The sequence below is a fragment of the Trifolium pratense genome, linkage group LG5, assembly GCF_020283565.1.
Source record: "Trifolium pratense cultivar HEN17-A07 linkage group LG5, ARS_RC_1.1, whole genome shotgun sequence".
Classification (NCBI taxonomy): Eukaryota; Viridiplantae; Streptophyta; class Magnoliopsida; order Fabales; family Fabaceae; genus Trifolium; species Trifolium pratense.
In genome coordinates, this window is record NC_060063.1 from 39,594,200 (window position 1) to 39,616,832 (window position 22,633).

At 32.3% G+C, this 22,633-nt stretch overlaps 2 protein-coding genes across 2 annotated transcripts; both read right to left on the reverse strand.

Moving 5' to 3' along the window:
• Positions 1-1,380: 1,380 nt before the first annotated feature.
• On the reverse strand, positions 1,381-11,951 carry LOC123883178 (peroxisomal fatty acid beta-oxidation multifunctional protein MFP2-like). Its single transcript, XM_045931915.1, has 18 exons — positions 11,605-11,951; positions 10,207-10,278; positions 8,518-8,583; positions 8,379-8,432; positions 8,226-8,293; positions 8,063-8,144; positions 6,491-6,546; positions 6,070-6,372; positions 5,899-5,985; positions 5,012-5,186; positions 4,790-4,911; positions 4,528-4,691; positions 3,677-3,931; positions 3,468-3,589; positions 3,164-3,285; positions 2,462-2,610; positions 2,243-2,381; positions 1,381-1,712 (listed from the first exon to the last, which is right to left on the reverse strand). The coding sequence occupies exons 1-18, from the start codon at positions 11,705-11,707 to the stop codon at positions 1,677-1,679; spliced, it is 2,175 nt and encodes a 724-aa protein (XP_045787871.1). The 5' UTR covers positions 11,708-11,951; the 3' UTR covers positions 1,381-1,676.
• Positions 11,952-19,978: 8,027 nt separating this feature from the next.
• On the reverse strand, positions 19,979-21,958 carry LOC123885609 (probable transcription factor At4g00390). The gene has a single exon (XM_045934900.1). It carries the CDS (start codon positions 21,326-21,328, stop codon positions 20,162-20,164), a length of 1,167 nt encoding a protein of 388 aa, XP_045790856.1. The 5' UTR covers positions 21,329-21,958; the 3' UTR covers positions 19,979-20,161.
• Between the last annotated feature and the right edge of the window lie 675 nt (positions 21,959-22,633).

Sequence of the window (22,633 nt, forward strand, 5' to 3'; positions counted from 1 at the left end):
TTAATAGCTTTTTACCCCAGCAATGTTGGTGATTTTTGCTTTATGACCTGTAATTTTTTTTTTTGCTTTTACCACCATGTAAGCATTTGACCGGACATTTGGATGACATGGCTTGTCTACATTCATATCTTTCTCCTTGTTCCATAGAAACCCAGAACATTCCCTCTGTTTAAAATTGAAACAACTTGTTCCTTCTTCTAACAACAACATTCCTTGAACCTACATTTTCTCCATCTTATTTGATCTGCATTTTCATCATCTCCAAAACCTTCTTCTCTCTCGCGCACGCATTCCCTCTGTTTCTCGCAAGTGTTCGCACCACCACCATTATCTGGGTTTAATTTCAATTTGTGATGTTCCTTTCAACGTCAAAATAGATACCCATACCACTAACCCAAACCCATACCATGAAATCGACAGTGACGACGGCGAAAACGAAATTGACGGCTCTTCTTCATCAAAATCTGCTCATTAATTTTGATTTGTGTTGTTTTTGGTGTTTTAGGGTTTGATTAATGTATGTGTTTTATGATTTTCAGTTTTGCAAATCTGTTCGTTAAGGATTTTGGAGAGAAATGTTTCATATGGTGTTTGGATTTGCCTCAAAGGAATAATTCAATTGTTCCTCTTGCTGCAACTATCTTTGCTCCTCGTGGTTGTCGTTTTAATGTTTTTTGTTGTTATATGAAGAATAAATTTTCATTTTATGGGTTTTTACTTAAGGAGGAATGTTGTTAGATGAAGGAACAAGTTGTTCTGGGTTTCTATGGAATAAGGAGAAAGATGAACATATCAATTTTTTATTTTGTATTTCAGTTTTTTTTTTTTAAAAAAAGGAAATTTAATATTTTTTATTTTAATAAAAAAAGAAATATCCAACTAGCATAAAAAATAAAATAAAATAAAATAATTTGACATTTAGGCAAGCCATGTCATCTAAATGTCTAGTCAGATGCTTACATGTGCAGTGAGGGTCTAAAAACAAAAAATCTTTGAATTGCAAGGGGATAAAAGCAAAAAATTATTTTACAAGGGATAAAGCAAAAATCACCAACATTGCATGGGTAAAGAGCTATTAACCCAAGTCTAATTATATCACCAATTCTAAAAAATGTGTCTTCATAGTTCAAACACCTTAAATTATATTAATAGATATCTTCATTTGTGAATCAGAATAGATATCTTCATTTCTATTTATCATTTTTTAAATGTTTTCAACCCAGTTATAGTTTCACTTGCAAACAGCCAAATTCATTCATAATTAATATCAGTAGTTATGAATATTTCAGGTTTGATAAAGGAGTAAAAAATGTGTTACGATTTTGATTATTATCAATAATGCATTAACAATTCTCAGCAACAGTAAACTTAGAGAAGAAATGATACTCAAACTACCAATTCCATAAACCTCCAACAAGAAATCATTAAATCTAACCCTTCATTTTCATTATCAGTTCTAGTAACAAGAAACTTAAACAGACTAAGCTCTTCTGCTAGTGACAACAAACTAACACAGATTAATCTCTAGGAAGAGATTTTAGCAGAACTGAATATTTATTCTTGTTCCCCCATCATATATTATTTGGCACTTTTTGAATTATGTTCCTATCTTTTGAAAGGAGAAAGAAAGGAGGTATGAAAATCTAATAAAAAAACTTGTAATGTGCTTTTGAAACTTATAACCGCGACTGGGTTTGCTCCACCGAGGCACCCTGCAACATGACAGTAAAGATACCATTAGAAGCTATAATATATATGGTCTAAAGATAATTGTTCTACAAATGAAAGCTTTTTGGAGTTCAAAAATCATGCAATTACTTCCATGTTGATGTCATTGCCACCATTGTCCCCCAAACCTCTCATTTTTTCGGTTCATATAGCTGCTTAACGCAAGGTCTCCGTTTAAAAAGGGGTTGTAATTTTAAATTAGAAAGGGGGTAGACGTAGATCCCTCATACATACAAGGGATTATAATTGTAGGTGCAATGCATTGTTGAAATGATGCTTAGATATAACAATGACCTTTTTTTTTTTTTGACAATATAACAATGACCTTTCTGAATTGTATATATCTTGTATCTTGAGTTAAAGAATCAATAGAATAATCGAAAAAAATATCCTACTCCAGTGGCAATGACCAAACTGATAATGAAGTTGGGTAAACAGAAATAGAATGCAGCCTAAGGAGGCAAGTATATGATCCATAACTAAAACTAAGAACACATGATCTTAGATTTCTTACCAATGGAATTCCCTTGGCAGCTCTTGCAGCCAAGTAAGCAGAGGGCTTGAAGAATTCTCCATATAGTTTTGACCATTCCGCCAATCTTGAGTATATGTATTTGGATCCAAGAGAATCAGCCCAGAATATGATACCTCCCCTAATTAAATTAATGCCAAAAGTCAGAACCAGATGCACAAACTTTTGAATGTGTAAAGAAAGTAAATGGATGAGACAAACCTGTAAGGTGGAAAGCCCATTCCCATGACAGCTGAAATATCAAGATCTGCTGATTTAACTGCAATGCCTTCATCAAGGACCCGGCAAGCCTCATTCACCACAGGAAAGAAGATCATCTCTATGATGTCCTTTTCTGATAATTTTACAAGCTGCCCAAACCAACAAAATCAGATCCAGTGGAATTTATAATGAACGTGGTTATCAGTATCTTACGATGCATGAGTCGTATCTCGATTCGATACTTAATGAACCCAATTGAGGCACATCTCTAGTGTGTATTGGAAATTAATCTCATCTCAAGCCTCAGTTCATTATGATGAATCCTGCTTCACTATGTGAAACCCGATTCATTCTAATAAATCACTACCTAAACTTAGTGTAGCCGATTACTTTTTTTGTCAACTTTGTATAACCAACCATTTTTCTTTTGTCATTTGATATGAGTGGAATTTTGAATTATTTTGAGGTTCACATATATATGATTGTATCAGCTTATAATTTTGTCACTTTTTCTTACATAAAAATGACATTTTTATTGCCAATGTATCTTATGATTTATAATAAGATTTGATTCACAATTTGAAAAAAGGTCTTCCAATTCAAAATTTGAATCTGGGTTTGATAAGCATGATAATGAAGACAAATTATGCTTCAGATACCTGTCAAGTCAATGGTATAAATTAGTTAGACTGGGTGAAATACCTTAGGATCCACAGTGACACCAGAAATGTTCCTAGACTTCTCAATATAATTCTTCAACTCTGGATCAGGATTAGCTTTACGTCTGTCATCGTACAAATAAAATCCTTTGCGAGATGCTTCACCTGTTAGAAGCGCAATTTTATAGTTTCACACAGAATGTCAATGTCTTTTTAGTGGTAAAACACCTGAGCATGTTACTGTTAATTAAATATATTCATGTTACTGTTAATTAAATATATTTCACAAGAACATCTCAGATTTTCAATTGATACAAGTAATTAGTGCATGAGAGATTTATCTTTACCTACTCTCTTATCCTCTTGCATAAGTGGAAGAAGCATCGATTTGTAAGTTCGCTCAGGAAAATTCTCAATAAATTGCATGGCAGTTGCGACCCCCACGCCAAAACCAACGAGGTCAATCAATCTTCATTGGAAGTATATCATACATTTGATTAGATAGACCCTTCAAGAAGTGATTATGAATATCGAGAATTTTTCAAAGCATTAATACCTGAAAGGTCCCATCGGCATTCCAAATTTGGTAATTGCCTTATCAATTTGATAAACATCTGTACCATGTTCAACAAGAAAGATGGCTGCTTGTGTATACGGGAAGAACATCCTATTGACCGCAAATCCGGTACAATTTCCAACCACCACTGGAGTTTTCCTTATCTTCCTTCCAATATCTAGTAAGTCAACTACTATTTGTGGAGATGTCTTCTTAGTACGTACAATCTCCAGAAGTGGCATAACATGTGCCGGGCTGTAGAGGCATACATCAAATATATCAGTCAAAAATATACCATAGAAAAATATAAAGGTCCGTTAACATTATGAAAACATTTTCTATTTTCATCTTCTAAAACTTGTTAGTTTTACTTGGTAATAAGGAGAAAATAGACTCTTGAAGTGCAAATTTGTCTTGCATTTCTGGTAACAGTGAAAAAAAAGTCAAGAGTTATTTTCATTATTTCCTGAAATGCATCATTCCTAGATATAGCATTTTATCTTCTCTGCATTACAATGACTCACTTCAAAAGTCTCCCATCTTCTAGAAAATGAAAAAAAAAAAGTTTTCACAAAGTAAACGTGCCCCAAGAGTTTCATTTTGATGCACCGTCCATGTAGAAAAATTTACACTTTCAATCAATTACAACAAATCATATATGTTTATTAAAAAAAAAAAAAAAAAGCTGTATATGTGAATTTTAAAATAGTTATACTAAAGTCAAACATATTTAGTGATTCAACGATTATAATTTAATGATGGTGTAAAATTCCTTATACTGACGGTGCATACCAATTCAATTCAATACAAAATATTATAGTTTCTGAAGAGTGAACATGAGCAAGCAATACCTGAAGAAATGGGCTCCAACAATCCGGTCTTCAGATTTAGTTTTCTGTCCAATCAGGTTCAGATCAATTGTGGAAGTGTTACTTGCAAGTATACAATGAGGAGGACAATACTTTTCAAGGTCAGCAAAGATCTGTTGCTTTAAGGAAACATTCTCAATTACAGCCTGTCCAAACATAACCAACAGTTTATAATGAGGTTCTGAATAAAGTGCAATTGCAACATTCAATGAACAAATTAATATTAGGATTTTTCATAAAGTACCTCTATCACCAAGTCCACATCTTTGAAACTATCATAGTCAATGGTACCTTTGAGAAGAGATATGGTCTTTTCAAATTTTTCCTTAGTCATCTGCCCTTTCTTGACACGGCTTTGTAAATTTGCTGCATAAATAAATATGCTACATGAGAACATATCTTATGTATTTTTAATTAAAGCTGAAATTTAAGCACCAAGAACTAGTTTACAAAAATCTTTTCTCACCTTTAACCCTATTAAGACCTGCTTCCAGGAATTTTTCATTTACTTCTTTCAAGATTACAGGATAGTTACTAAGAATTAAAGCTGTTGCTATTCCGGAGCCCATTAGTCCTCCACCAAGGATGGCAACCTTTTTCACTTGTCTAGGAACCAATCCACGATCGGTAACCCCAGGTACCTGTTCATGCCAACAGATGTTAAAAAAAATCATAAATACAGATATTATGAAAAGTACTAGGCAACCAAATATATATATATATATATATATATATATATATATATATATATATATATATATATATATATATATATATATATATACATATATATATATATATATATATATATATATTATAGGCACAATTTGAGATGGTCAGAATACACAAATTTCAATTTCAATTAAAGAAAAAAAACTGAAAACAGGACAAAATTGAAACCATTGGAATGAAATATAAATTCGAAAACATCAATACTAGAAATTTAAGCATCAAATGAATAACTATGAACTAAATACTAATAAAACCACCTAAACTACAAAGTAACAACCACATGAAATATCTTGTTGAACTACAGGTACTCCCTTTGAATATGATTAGCTCCCTATTGCTCTCTTGCTCTCTCATGTTTATAACCCTTAATTTACAATATATGTTGTACCTTTTGACTGGCCACAGCTAAGTTAGAAGAAAAAATGAAGACTTAGAAACAGTTTTTCTCGCCTCAGAAGTTCTATAAATTTCAACAAAAAATTGACTAGTTTCAATTCTATGTAAACCAGTTATATAAGTTGGTACATGAACATCCCCCCCCTACCAACTAGTATAGCCTTGAGGTCTCCCCCTCAAAATGGGAGATAAACGGGTAAAATTTGTGTAATAATGTCTACAAACCTTGGATGTTCCTCGTTGAGAGAAAAAAATGTGAATCAAGCTCTTGCAAGTATCCGAGGCCACCAGTGCTTCAAAGGCTTCAAGCTCCTGCAAAGGTTAGATACATTGTCAGAAATATTTCTGTAACAGCAATTTGAATAGTAAAAAGAAAAACTGCAGACATATGACAACCTTCCAGAGTCCTGTACGGGGACCAGCGACTATTCCGTCTTCAATAACGTCAATGCAAACCAAAGGGTGCTTAAGATTAGGAGCCCGTTTTTGTGCTTGAGTTCTTGCAAACTTCAATATCTCTCTTGCTTCCCCAAGGGATTCTATTTTGTCGGTCTTGTAAAGACTTCTAACCCATGGTCGTCGACGGTCCACAATATCTAGAGCCCATTGGCGTGCAGTGCTCACCAACTTATCACGTGACACTAAAGCATCTACAAGCCCCAAACTATAAGCTTCCTCCCCTTTAATTGCCTTTGAGGTCTTGAATTGTAAAAATTGAGAAGTGGTAAAAAGTTAAATCTCAAGCACTGGATAAGCATGTTTATATTACATCTCTTAAATATTTTCTATGGAAAAGGAAGCATAAATTGTAGCATACCAGCATCATCTCAAGTGCCTTTGCCAGGCCAACAAGACGAGGAAGTCGCTGCGTTCCTAAGACAATTTAAAATGCCAAGAGTTAAAATGCAAGTTTACTAAAAAAAAGTACCTCAGATCAATTTTATTCTATTATTTAACTCAAGAGCATTGCCACAAGCCCACGACTCACAAGCCTTTGCGTTGTTACTCATGGCCTAACCATATTTTAATATTGTTGAATACTTGAATATGCATAGCCTAACTAACATAAGTAGATTTTACACCACATGATCTCTGGTAAAAAACTTCATTAGTCCACGCAACCACATACAGGTCTATAACAACAACAAAAACTAAGATAATGAAACAACTATTTACAACATGAAAAGCTTAGACAATAAATAAATCTAAGTTCATTAAACTTAGCATGGTTCTTAAGGCCATCAAATTCATGGTACTTTCCATCTTTACCTTGTCCTTAATTCCTTAGGGTGCATTTGTCAAAATGTCAAAGAAAAAACTCTTATGGGTGCAGTGAACCAGAAAAACGTTCCTCGTTACGACTACAGTCATGTCAAAATGCATAAACTAGGGTTGAATGATAATAATGTATTTCAACTTTTTCGTCATTTTAATCTCAACATACCAAATTTGGATTCTTAGGGTGTGTTTGGTCCGGGGGTTTTGGAGGGGAGGGGAGGGGAGGTGAGGTAATATTTTAAATTTTATGTGTTTGGTTCAATATTTATGAGGGGAGAGGAGGGGAGGGGAGCAAAATCCCTCCTAAACCCACTTTTTGCTTCCCCCCAAATTGGAGGGATTTGGAAGGGAGGGGAGGTAAGCTATTTAATACTTAATTAAAATGTCATAATTATCCTCATTTATTCATTTTAATTCCAAAATTATCCTCATGATCATCATCAATCACAGTATCAATTTGCCAATTTTTTTATTTTTTATAATCTCTTCGCCAATCCTAATCATCCTTATTTTTTTTTTCTTTTCCAAATCCTAATTTTAAATCTATTACCTTGCTATTTTGTATTTCAATTTGTTATTATTTTAGAACAAGTTATGTATTCTGTTATTGTGTTTTAACTTTATTCTTTTACAATACAATTCTTTTTTTTTTCTTTTTTCTTTACAAGTTATCATTATTTTTTACACTGAAACTTTTGTTACATATAATTCTTATTATTTTTTTAATAATGCACACATTAATACACACAATAATGTACCTATATTTTTTAACAGTACAATTTATTATAAGGATATATTTGTAAATTAATTATAAAATCCCTCCCCTCCCCTCGTGAACCAAACACAAATTTAGTTAAAATGTCTTCCCTCCCCTCCCCTTCCCCCCTTTGAACCAAACACATAATAAATAAAATTCATTACCTCCCATCCCCTCCCCTTCCCTTCCCTCTATTAAAAACCCTTCCCTCCCCTCCCCTCCCCTCTATTTGAACCAAACACACCCTTAAATAAACTAGAAAAATATATTGATGGAGTCAAAAGAAAGGAATAATAAGTCATAATAAATAAATATGCCATAAACAGAGGATTTAGTTCAAAAAAGGATCCATACCTCCACCTCCAGGAATTACTCCAAGTTGAAGTTCAGGCAAACCTAGTTGAGCAACTGGGGTTGATATCCGTGCATTGCATGCCTGTAAGAGGAAGAACAGATAATATTTTGTAGAAAAAATAAAATAAAAGGTTTCTTATTCTAAGCACTGGACAACATATACCATTGCAAGCTCTAGTCCCCCACCCAGGGCAAGGCCATCAATGGCAGCAACTGAAGGTTTCCTTGCCGCTGAAAGACGAAATGAAAAGATTCAAAATAAAAATCGAACACAATGACAAATGAGTTGCAAAGAAAACTGTAAAAGAAATTGTACCTTCTATAGTGTCGGTGAGAAGTTCTACTGATATCAAACCAGGATTTGTATGATCTACATATGGCCATAAAGAATTAGAAAATGAGTGCAAATACATTTACTAAAATAGAAAAACCACCAAAAGAAGAGAAGAAATTACCCATTCCCTTTTGCATTATACCAAATGCATTAATATCAAAACCACCAGAAAATTTGCCCTTTTCACCTGATACAATAACAAAAGATTCACTTATGAGGACTTCGACTTGAGAACTGTTTGATCACATTTTCCACTTATCTTTAGCACTTTACAGAGATACTTCAATTTACTCAAAATGTTACAATAGTACAATAAATATCACTCTAGTTTTAACAATCTATCCTTGCAGGTTTAAAACATACTAGGTTCAAAACTACTCTGAAATTTAAGGGTAACTAACAAGTAACCACAAAGGCGACCAAGTTGTAAGATTTTTCCCACTTCCCTGTAAAAAAATAAAAGTTTTTTCCACTACGTGGAGTCAACTACATAGATTAAATGATGCAACAATGTCCTAGCATAATTCATATCTCGCGATGCACCATGGAATCAAAATCTCACATGAGGATTTTGGCTTATATTGTTATATGGTCTATCTTTCTTACCGGTGAATGTTTCGACTGGGCCAAATAATTGCTTTCTTTTTGGCCAATAATTGTTTTATTCTAATATAGACTACATGTGTCCATCTTCGATTAAGCTGAGAACAAATAATTTAGGGTCCGTTTACTTATGGTTTAAAATAAACATTGGAGAAGGTATTATGAATGATAGAATTGGTAAGGTGTGTGTAAGGAGGGACATGTAGGTGCAACAGAGAAGCATTGACACTAGTGTTGTAACTAACTTAGTGGGAAAAGCATGAATAGTGACAGGTGGCATAGAAGAGAGAGAAATAGGATCTGATGGTTACAAGGACGAATGAAGGTTCAGTATGGTTAGGCATTTATTTTAGTAGTCACTCTACTTGGGAGATTCTAGGTGTCTCGAACTACCTAGCTTATTTTACACTTTCTGCATTGTAATTTCCTTTCCAAACTCTGTAATTCCACCATAGAATCACCTTGGTTCTATGAGATATTTCAATATAACGGTTTCTATACTGCTCTATAGTTTACTACTTGATCAATGTTCAGTCGTAATCGAGATCGTGTCCTATCAATGAAAGTCTTTGAAAATGCATTTTTTTAAAAAAAGATTGAAATTTTTGAAAACATTTTTTCACTGTTTTGGAAATGCATTCTCTCTAGGCTTTCATCTTCTCTCTATCACGGTTGAAAAGGATAATTCATAGCCAAATGTCACTCCAGCCACTCAAATACAAAATAAAAACTGAAAATGGTAATTGAAATTGTTATTGGAAACTAAACAGGCCCTGAATATTTAATTAGATAAAATCTAAGAGGTTTCTGACTGTTGTTTAACATGTTGCCTCAATTACATTTCCTTTTCTTATTTAAAATTATTCAAATTGGCTATGCATCTTCTACCCCTTAAACAAGGCATCATTGATCATTGATCGATCCATATACTCAACCTCGCCTAGATAAAGCTTTTGGTTGATATTGTAATGTCTATTTTCTCCCCTGATTTTGGTTGATATTGTAATGTCTATTTTTTCCCCTGCTGAGATTTTACAGGACCAAACGATAATTCATTTCCATTTTCTACTTAAAAACCTTGTAGCCACTTTCTACATTTCTACTCAGTTACCAAACCCATATTTTTAACCCGAACAAAATAAATCAAGTTCAAATTTAGAACAATCCATTCATAATCAACTGTTGATTTCAGAAGCACTTTGCATACCTGTAACAACAATTGCCTTGACATCTTCTCTGTTGTCAGCCTCATCAAAACTCTCTTTTAAACTGCGAAACACTGGAAGGACAGACAAATAAACAAACATGATGTAGTAATGTAGTATGAGTTAGTTTCCTAAATATTTACTTGAACTTAAATGATTTTAAATTAAAAGTGTATCTGGTGTCTGACATCGATATGACCGGACACGACAATGATACATGAGATTACATTCAATCACTTCCATATTTTTAAACTCTGATGTCTATTGTCTACTGTCTACTGTCTACTGTCTTTGTCAATCAATGCTTCACAGCTTTCATGTGTGTGGCATTCAGAATGTGAACTGTATTATTAATCAAATTGGCTGACATTTTAGACTAATTTGCGCCATGAAATACATAATCAGAATTAATTAACTTAACCCATACAAAATAATTCCGTGGATGCTGGGCATAATTTGTTCATTAGAACTTGTATGACAGATAATTTGCAGTTTGTTTTAGAATATTTCAGTAGAAATAATCAATTTTGTTTAAAAATTCTAACTTGTTATAAAATTAACTATTTATCTAAAATAATTTAATCTAAACATAGTGCTTGTTTGATTCAATTTTAAAAGAAAAATGTGATTCTAGAATCATAAAATTGATTCTAATATGTTTCAAGATAGAAACAATTCTAGAGTCAAAAGTTGATTCTTATATGTTTTAAGTTAGAAACTTCGAATCAATTCTAGAGGCAAATTCAATTTGAGAACATCCAAAGTCAATTCTACACCTCTGAAATCAATTTTACCTTCTCCAAAAGTGGAATGAAACATAATTTTAGTGTATGTTTGGATGAGCGGTGAGTTTGAAGCTCCAAAGTGTAGCATTCGCAAAAATCACACTAGCCCACCGTAACTTTACCAATCTCACCGTAATCCAAACATGCATTAGTATTCTCAAATAGAATTGATTTTCCCTCTATAACTGATTCTAACTTCTAGCTAGAATTTGAAGTTTTTACCTTCCTAAATGATTTTGTATGAAATCTATTGTTCAATTCCGCTTTTACGTAAATATATTCAACCCACTTTAAACAAAATCAATAGAAACTTATTGAATAAACCCTCAACAATCTCCTTTCAATTTAGTCCTTAAACTATAGAAATACACTAAAATAATCCCAAAAACTATTATTAATCCATCAATTCAGTCCCTGGTAAAACTATTATTGATAGTTCAGAGATTAAATTGACGGTTTATTCGAAACAAATTCATTCAAAATCAATTTTTGTCACCGTAAAACCAATCATACATCAATCACATAATTCAAAATAACAAATAGTAGTAAATAAACAGATAAAAGATTAAATTTCAATAATCAGATCTATCAAAAAGGTTAAAAAGGGAATAGTACCATCAAAAGAAAGGGAATTGACAGGAGGATTAACGATGGTGATGATAGCAACACCGTCAGCTCCAACTTCCAAAACAGTACGTCCTTTCGCTCCGTTATCCATTGATTCAGTAATGGATTCAACTTTTCGTTCTTCTGATTTGATTTTATTGTTCTTTTTTTTCAACTTATATATTAATCAAAGAATTGTATATTGGCCAGATTTGGAGTCAAAAATTTGGTTGGAAATTGAATGCATATACCAAAGTATAAGAATGGATATAAATGACGGTTAATGTCAATATCAAGTGTTGCTTCTTTGAGATATTCATGCTCCACGTGTAAAAATCAACTGTTTTTTTTTTTTTGGTAAATATATACTCTCTTCATTTCTATTTTTGTATTTTGGTGAAATGTCTTCATTATTATGGTTTTATTTTATTTTAACTTATGTCTTATTTTCATTTATGAGTAATAAAATTTATTTATTGTTTCTTTATTATGAGTTAATAAACTTAGGGCCCGTTTGGTGCGCAGTATAGGATAGTGACAGAATATGATATAAAACAGGATAAGGATAGGATATCAGCAGTATAACAGTTATCCTCAGTTATCATATCTTGTGTTTAGTGCACACAGGATAACAAACATGATAATTATTATATCTTGTTTTTAATACATATTTGCTCATAATAATATGATAAGATATGTAACAATTTAAATGATAAAGTTACTCTTGTAAAACAATTGTTATTTTTTTAAAATTATTTTGTAATACTTTGAATTTTATAAATAAAAAATATAAATAAGTAATCAAATAACTTTATAATTTCAAATAAAAATCATAAGAAAATAATCAAGTTTAATTTTTTATATGAATCATGATCAAATAAATAACTCAATAAAATATACATGTTAGATAAGCCAAATAAATATATGATATATCTCATACGTAAATAATAAAACTACTATTGCAAAAGAATTATATTTAATTTTTTATCAAATTTAAATTAATATCCATATTTTTCAATTTTTTAATAATTATTTTACTTTAAAATATTGTAATTTTAGTAAAATTTTGATTTTTTAGAATATATTAATTGCAAAATTAACCCTGTGAGAAAATCACATATATATTTAAAAATTAATTATTTAATTATTTATATTTTATTTTATTTATTTTAAAATATATTTTATAGAATAAATCAGTAATGTTTTTCTTCTTATCCTATCCTGCTAGTAACCTAGCTCAAATTCAGGATAAGAATTATAACTAGAGAGACATGATAGGATAATCTTCAGGATTAACTTATCATATCTTGTTGTGTCATCAAACACTGGATTGCGACAGGATATGATACAGTTATCCTATCCTGTCTCTTATCATATGCACCAAATGGACCTTTAAGATAATACCACTTAATTGAAGACTACCTCCAAATCCCATAAAAATTAAACCCTGAAATCAACATCCTCTCACTAATGAGCCCAAATTGACTTTTGAAAAAGTCTTGAACCAACGTCATTCAAGTTCCACTACCATTTTACCCCTGAGAGAGTTATAGTTTACTTCTATCAGTTATGGAGAGAGTTCATAGCATGCTCTCATGATACCTTCTTCTTTGTTGATTTGGATTACTAACATGTTATATTCATAGCATATTATGTTTCATTTTAGGACAAAAAGAAGTACAGAACGAAGAAGTTAAAGTATGTTTGAAACATATATGTTATGTTCGGGTACAATGCGCTTACTGTGTGCTTAATTGAGGTATGCGAGGATTTCTAACGTGCTACTGTTTATGCAGAGCGTTATGTTAATTGTTGATAATTCACTTTGTGTGATATATTTAAGCCTTTGATACTTTGATTATTACCCGCTGATATGGTGATCACTTCATGTTTTGAGTCATATTTATGTTTTTTGAGTCACGAACGTTTTGTGCTATGTTTTGTATATTTCACGTTGTTTTGATGTACAGAGTTTAACCTAGTTATATCTAGTGCCTTGATGGTTCTGCATGAGCTAAAAATATAAGGGTTCAATGCTTCCATTTGATAATAATAGTCACGACACATGATTCTGTACAACCGAAAATTGTGGTTAGTCAGAATGCAAGTCAAAAGTGCTACGATGACAGGAATATAAGAACAAACTGCCACTGAATGACATGACAACTGTAGCCTCCTATGTGCTACAAATTGTTCTAACCTAGTACTCCATCCGTCCCAAAACTTTAGTCCTTTTAGAATTTTGCACATGGATTAGGAAATCATAAAGATTGATAAGTTAAGTCTTTTTCACCCTTACTTTATTTAGAAAGAGAAAATTCATTTAATAAATGTTCTAGCTTTTGTAAGGGTACAAATGGTAAAACAACGTTAATTGTGTCTTGGTATCCTAAAAGAACCAAAGTTTTGGGACAAAACTAAAAAGTTAAAAGGACTAAAGATTTGGAAAGGATAGAGTACCGTTTCAAAAGGGAGAATATGCTTTATTCTTTTAGGCTATCTTTATCCAAGTTCGGGTTAACCCATGATCCAATAATATGTTTATTTAAAGAGTCTTTAAACCCTAATCTAGTATACAAGAAAGGAGAGAAAAAAGTTGGTTAAGCATCCATTCTTTCACCACAATCAGTTTCCTTCTTGCAACTCTGACAACTGGAGGCACGACACTCCCCGTTAGTGGTTGAGACATTTACCTTTTGATTGTTGTGCTTCTTAGGTTTATATTTATGAACTAGTAACTACGTATAAAATCATGCTATCAGTCCATTGTGATACGAGTTTCAAGCAAAAAGGGATGAAATCAATATTATGATCACGGATAATTTTGGAAGGGGTCGTTTTAGATGTTCACTCTAAGTATAATTTATTTATGAAGTAATTAAATAGAAATATAATTTTTATATCTTTAATCATTTCATAAAAAATTATTAAGAATGATAAACAATAACATTAGATTATATGTTTTATATGATAAACAAATTAACACTTAAAGAATAAAAAGCAAACAATAATCAGAGTGGCGCAGCGGAAGCGTGGTGGGCCCATAACCCACAGGTCCCTGGATCGAAACCAGGCTCTGATAAAATTGTGAGTTGTTTTTATAAATAAGAATAAAAAAAACACATGCATTTGCCCTTTTATTAACCTAAAATTAAATGTTTATTGTTTTTATCAATTTTAGGCTAATTTGGTTGATCATCTAACTTTTTATACAAAGTGACAATTATTAATAGGAGATAGAAAGAGTAAATTAGTTTTTTTTTCCTCTCTAGGTTTTTTAGTTGTTTTATCAAAACTCAAAAGTCCAATTTTAATTTAATTGAATACTATTTAAATATTGTTTTGATGAAGTTTTAAGTTAAGAGTTTTTAATAAAAAAAATACTATTTAAATATTCATTGGAGAGAAATGTAATTTAAAAAATATAAACCACAATAACTAGAATGTAGTATTGATTTGACTCTCTTTTGGACTATAGAATTATAAACTTCTTTTTTTCGGTAGATATATAGCACTTTCTTTCATTTGAAGAAGCGAAATAATATATTTAAATATTTTAAGCATAAGATGTGCTTAAAAATGGGAAGAAATGTTTACAAAGATAAAACTCAAAAGAAACATAACAACATCAAGTCAAAAAACCTATACAAGCGGAAAGATTTAGCAACCAAAAATTTAAATCGAAACAACAATATTTTTTCTTAGTTCTCAACTACCACACAAGTAATTTAATATTGTAAATTAACTTGTCAGGCGATGATTTCTTGTGGCCAAAAACGCTGTTGTTTCTTTCTTTCCAAATAGTCCAAATAAAAGCTAATAAAAATTCCTTGAAGACATACCCTGATATCTTTCCGGAAGCATTGAGTCTAGCAAAACTAAAGAGCAAAAGGAGTATTGTTGAATTGTTTTGAGTGAGTTTGTTTGAAGACCCACATTACTATAAATATTAACGAATTCAACGTAATTATAAACCCAACATTAAACACATCTAAAAATAAATCCAACATTATAAATCCAACATTAAACAAGTCTCAAAGTAAAAATAAATTCACCAGTGTAAAATAAACCCAAAACAAATTCGATAGATAAAACAAGGTAATCAGCCTCAAATCAATCTTCATCTATGATATGAACATATGAAGCTTCTCCTGTTGTCGTCGCAACAGCTTGTTCAAAGCTTCCAACAGTTCTCTCTTCATTGTCACGCAATTGTGGTAAAAAAGTAAATGAGTTTGACCAGATTTCCTTCAGAATTGTTGCAAACTTCAAATCTTCAATTACAACAATATTTTCTTTCGAAGGTGTACAAAACTACCGAAAGAAACTGATATCAAAATAAGCGGTGGCGTCCCTTTCATTTTATTTAGTAACTTCGATGGGAATGTTTCCACGTTTCCACTTCACTCTTCCGTGACGTAAAAAGAATTTCGCATTTCCATCATTATCTACACTATAACTCTTTGTAAGAATATTATTGGTGAAATGAAGACTTTTGTCAAATCTGAAACAGAATGAATGTTTGGAAAATTTGTCAAATTTCATCTCGAATGAAATTAAATATATTCAATGAATACTTCTTCATCGAACATAGTGAACCTGTTAAGAAGTCCCACATCGGTTGTGAGATGGCTTTGACAAGTGTTTATAAGCAAGTGACAATCCTCACCTTAAAAGCCGATTTTGTGAACTTGTAGGTTGTATAGCACAGGGGGGTTGCATAGAAACACAACCACGGCAATCTCAACCAACCACCGAGGCTACAATGTTCCGGTCCATTTTGAAAATTTCATCTCGACAAACGTTTAGAAGTAACCCTGAACGTTTTATTCATCAGCTCTCTACACGGCTAGTTGGATTTCAACAATTGCAGGCATTCAGTAGCAAGGCTCGCAACAGCGGTGAGCGGTATAAACAACCGCCATTTGGTTATTACACATGTCGGCGGAGGATTTAGGGGCATGGCTAATACCACCGCAATAGGTGGGATATTACGCGACCATGATGGTGCGATTATAATGGGCTTCCATGAATATGTTCACAAAGCTACAGGTGAGACTTCTATTACAATGGAGTTGGCAGCCATTGCTTTTAGCCTTGAGAAGACAAAACTTTTGGGGTTGAACAAAATTCAACTTCAGAGTGATTCCATGAATGTTATTAGGGAAATAAGGGAAAGAAAAGAAGTGAAGTATCAGGAAAGGTATGAAGAAATCAGAGTTTTTCAAGGAAAGATACATGAGCTCACATTTGAATATGTACCGAAATCCGCCAATAGGGCAGCCCATCGATTGGTCCACATTGCCTATACCAGGAAGACAAATGTTTATTTTGAAAACAATCTTCCTTAACCAGATATAGACCTAGATAAGATCCTCAAAGAGGATGATGAGGATGATGGAAAAAGTTTGAATTGACAACAATGAATAGGATAATAGCCTAATTTATATCTAAAGTTGTTATTTTTTGTTATCTATCAAGGAATCCTTCATTTCTATAGTATCTATGTGAGGTATCAAGCTGCTAATTACAAGTAACTCAAAAAGGGTGCTAACCTTCAGAATTGTGGTAAAAAAGTAAATGGGTTTGACCAGATATCCTTCAGAATTGCTGCAAACTCCAAATCTTCAATTAAAACATCTTCTTTCGAAGGTGTACAAAACCACCGAAAGAAACTGATATCAAAATAAGCGGCAACGTCCCTTTCATTTTATTTAGTAACTTCGATGGGAATGTTTCCACGTTTCCACTTCACTGTTTGGTGACGTAAAAAAGATTTCGCATATCCATCATTATCTACACTATAACTCTTTGTAAGAACATTATTGGTGAAATTCAGGATTTTCGTCAAATCTGAAACACAGTGAATGTTTCGAAGCTTTGTCAAATTTGATCTCAAATGAAATTAAATATATTCATTGAATACTTCTTCATCAAACATAGTGAACCTATCAACAAGTTGAGGATGATTCGAAAAGAGGAGAGACCAAAATGTTCCTCCCATAATCTTCGAATCGTCTTTGTAGTTAGGATTTTGCTTATTCCTCTCTTTCAAAATTTTAGTTTTAATATTCTCAATTTCCTTAATAACATTTTTGTTGGTATTTAAATAAGGATATAAGGAAATTGAGCTACTTTGACTAAATGACACTATTTATTTATCCTTGTTTAAATACCAACAAAAATGTTATTAAGGAAATTGAGCTACTTTGACTAAATGACACTATTCATTTATCTTGCTTTGACCATATTTTTTTAATAATATATAGATATAAATATTAGCATATAAGATCTTGTTTGATTTGTTTTGATGCGTATTTTCAAAATATCAAGTTTTTATAATTTTTACTAATAGAGAATTAAAGATATTAGTGATCAAAATTGTGCGTTGACATTCATGCATTAGTCAAATCAGCTCTTATATTTTGTGACAGAGGAAATATTATTTTCAATACAATTTTTTATTTATGTATTCCGGCACACATAACTCATATGTGTATATACTATAGTGCTTGAGTATCATGCTATAAGGGCACCCGATCAACTATCCAAATAAAAAATTTAGCATTAAACCAATAGATTTGGTCTAGTAATAAGAAATTTAGATAATATCTTAAAAATCATATCATATAGTAAAATTAGCACTAAATTCTATGTATTTGAAAGAGAAGAAATAATTGGACTCCTCAATATGGAAAAAGAGATTCAGACAGTTTGGAAAGAACCATGATAGGAATCGAGACAACTGTCATAGAGTATAAGACATTAATACTTGAAAATCACTCAAAGCAACATAATGTTGATTCCACATAAAGAAGAGAAAACAATTATAAGTTGATGTTTAAGGCATTAATACTTTTTTTTTTTGTCTAATCGACTATAGTTAAAGTATTGTCTTTGTCATGTGAACAAGTAATACTATAAAACTCTACTTCCAATTTGGCGAGTTTCAAACTATTTTCAAGCACATTGGTTTAGTGTAAATAAATCATACAAGACACTATTTTTGATCAATATATCAAATACAAGCTTGCAGATATCACGTTTCAGGATGGGAATCACCTGGTGTTACATTCATTCATAATCTTTAATTTGGGTTTCCTAACATCAGACAATGCTTACATGATTGGAAATCTATATGGCTAAGGTAACAAACAAGCAAACAAACAAACACGGTCCAGTTCTTATCAAATTTTCATTACTTGACTAAAACTACACAATGAATCCTTCAAACTAGTAGTGGAACAAACAAACATATCTACAACCAGTTCTTATCACATTCTCATAACTTAAATAAAACTATACAGTGAGCCCTTCAAACTAGTTGTTACATGAAGTAATAGTAGCAATCACTATTGCTCATTAATCGTTCTATATATCAAAATAATACAAGCTTGCAGATATCACATTTCAGGATGGGAATCACCTGGTGTTACATTCATTCCAAGAACATTTTTAATAATTCTTGAATTAAAATCATGGGCAGTTCAAATTTTTAATTAAAAATATTGCTTCAAAACTATGTGACATTGAAGATCTAACATAAACCACACATGATCGATTGCATCATTGGATGTACTCACAGTTTCTACCTATACAGGGAATGCTAACAAAGAAATAGTAGAATGCAAGGACCGTTGGTGCCATTGTCCTTTGATGTCATGGGCACTTAGTATTACACAAATAACAAATTCAACGAAGTGTTTTTTGTGCCATTAAGAAATATCCTCATTCCTTAATGTATAAAAATAATGTACTTAGTAAATGGTTACGTTAAGGAATAGAAAGGGGAAGTTTCCACAACAACAGTGACCTCATACCACTGTACATGACCAACTATAATCTATAATTGAACTGAACATATGAAATAGCCAAGTTGAGGTGCCATGACAAAATGGATTCTCACCATGAAGGCAATTTCCTCAGTCACCAGATAAAGTTTAACCCGGTAATAGGTATCTTTAATTTGGGTTCCTAACACTCGACAACGCTTACAAGATTGGAAATTTATGGCTAAGGTAACAAACAAACATATCCTTCTACCATTTCTTATATCACATTTTCATTACTTGATTAAAATTACACAATGAATCCTTCAAACTAGTAGTGGAACAAACAAACATATCTACAACCAGTTCTTATCACATTCTCGTAACTCATATAAAACTATACAGTGAGCCCTTCATACTAAACTTCATTGATGCATAATAAACAACAAAAGTTAAACAACCAAAGGCATGCATTGAAAACCATTTCAAAGGTCTCATAATCAATTCAAGCCAGTGCATAAGCTATCTCTAACCACATATTCAAAAATATCTAGAACAATATTATAATCATCAATCAAAACAACACAATGCGTAAATGTGTATGTTCAGCCAAATTCCTAAACCATAATAATTTCATTTCATGTAGCCGATAATCAAAACATCACAGATTCACAGTTGTTATCAAATGTCAACCTAAAAGACCATAAGATAGATTCAAAATTGCTACATTAATAAACGGATAACAGTTCCAAAACAAGACCACATTAACCACAAAACTATACCTAACAAAGAAACTCCTACTTGCTTGATTTCTTGAGTGCCTGCAATAACAAGTTAGATTGTTCCTTAGCCAGCTGTGAACGTCTCACAAGCAACTCCATTTCAGCAATTTGAACCTGCTTCCACTTTTCCACGAATTCAACCCTCTTCGATTCCTCGATCAATTCCAACAACCTTTCCATAGCATCCTTATTCAAAACAGACGAACCAGCAAAAACACCAAAACGAAACAGTTCACTCACAATCAAACTATTATCAACAACAGTTTTCACTTTTGCAGCTTCCTTCTTATTAGATATAACTAATTCTTTCTTAGCACCCTTTGTAATTTTTCCATTTTCTTCAGCTTCATTTGCACTAGTATTACCCCAAACCTTCTTGAAAAGCTTGAACGCTTTCTTATCATGTGGTTTAGTGAAACTGTCACTAGTTTCAAACTTCTTCTTCAATGTACGAACCTTCCTCTTCAATTGTGCGCTGCTAGCTTCAGCGCTAAGCGATTTCTTCACAAAACTATGAAATGCCAATGCATCCTTCAACGGATCCTTTTTAGTTTTGGAAATGAAATCAGCGAGTCCTTTGAGAATAGTAAGCTCATCTTGTTCGCTGAAAAGTCTCTGAGTACTCTTCTTTGAGTCTTCACCAGTCAATTTCACGTCTTTCTCAGTCTCATTCTCATTCTCGTCGTTGGAATCACCACCGGTGGTGACGGCAACGGCGGTTGTTTTCTTCTTTGAACGGTTTGAGTCATTTTCGTTTTCAGCGGCACGTTTAGTTCCAGATCTGGCTAGTATAGAATATGTTTGGGCCTGGGTTTGGGCCTTTGGTTGGGCCTTCATTGGCTTGGAAGCGTCTGGTTTAACAACTTTGGGGTTAAGAGGTGGAGTTGGTTCTGGTTGGGAATCAGTTTCGGATTCTGATCCAGATTCGGATTCAGATTCAGAAGCCGGTTTAGGGTTTGAGATAGGAGTAGAAGGTGGAGGGTTTTTGGAAGCGGTTTGAGATTGATCTTTTTCTTCTTCTTCTTCTTCTTCTTCAGATGATGAACCTTCTTCTTCTTCTTCTTCTTCGGATGAATCATCTTCATCTTCTTCTTCGTGAGCTACTTTGTCTTCTGGTTGCTTTTGGGTTGAAGGTTTCTGATCATCCTCGAGAGGAGAAGTGGGGCGTTTCTTTGGTGCCATTTGAGAATTTGGGATTAGGGTTTGAGAGTTTAGTGAGTGAGTGAGTTAAGCGAAAAACCCTACTAAGTTACTTTTTTTGGTAAGCGAAACTCTATCAAGGTTCTCAATGTATATATATAAGAAAAAGACGCGTAGAGGATACTTCATTAATTGTCAATTATTTTTAATATATTTTTACTGTATTTTTAATTTTTTATTATTTACTATAAGCGCCAATGTTAGCCATAATCCCGCCTAAAGTGAACCTTTTGGCTTCTTCTTTTTAACCCAACTGCTCCTACTGACGTTATTTATAAGCAAAAATTGTTTTTTAGATTCATTGAAAAATTAATGTATCTAACTTAAATATAGGCTAGATAGATACATTGGTTTTTCAATGAATCTAACAAACAACTTTTACTTATAAATAAAGTCGGAGGGAGTACACAAGTAACTAAAAATACCTTTACAAAAAAAAAAACTAAAAATACACCTTTTATTTTTTTTATCTGGTTCCGGGTCAGTTTTAAGATCAAGTGATTTCAATCTCCTCCTTATCGTAATTGCGGGGATCGAATCGTAATTCTCCCTATCAAGTTTAGACAAAAGATTATTAGCAACAACACTAATTATTTTAAACCCAAAAAAAAACAAAATGCACAAAATAATAAATAACATAAACTTACATAATTTAATTCATATCGGATTCAATATAATATGTCATGTACTTAATTTTCATTGCATTGAGATGTACTTCCTCCTCCAAATTAATATCACGGACCAATATAGACCTTTCAATGTTTGCTCCACAAGAGCAATTGGAACATCGTGTGGATTCATCGTTGAATATTTTGGATTTACCTTAATTATTATTTAAGATATAATTGGTTTAGTGTAAATAAATCATACAAGACACTATTTTCGATCAATATATCAAATACAAGCTTGCAGATATCACGTTTCAGGATGGGAATCACCTGGTGTTACATTCATTCATAATCTTTAATTTGGGTTTCCTAACATCAGACAATGCTTACATGATTGGAAATCTATATGGCTAAGGTAACAAACAAGCAAACAAACAAACACGGTCCAGTTCTTATCAGATTTTCATTACTTGACTAAAACTACACAATGAATCCTTCAAACTAGTAGTGGAACAAACAAACATATCTACAACCAGTTCTTATAACATTCTCGTAACTCATATAAAACTAGCCACAAGAAAATTGTGTAGTTTGTTTATAAGTTTATCTTTCATGTTCTTTCTCCTAAATGGTAACCTCTCCTTAATCTATGTAATAGGTGACACTCTTATGGTTGGAC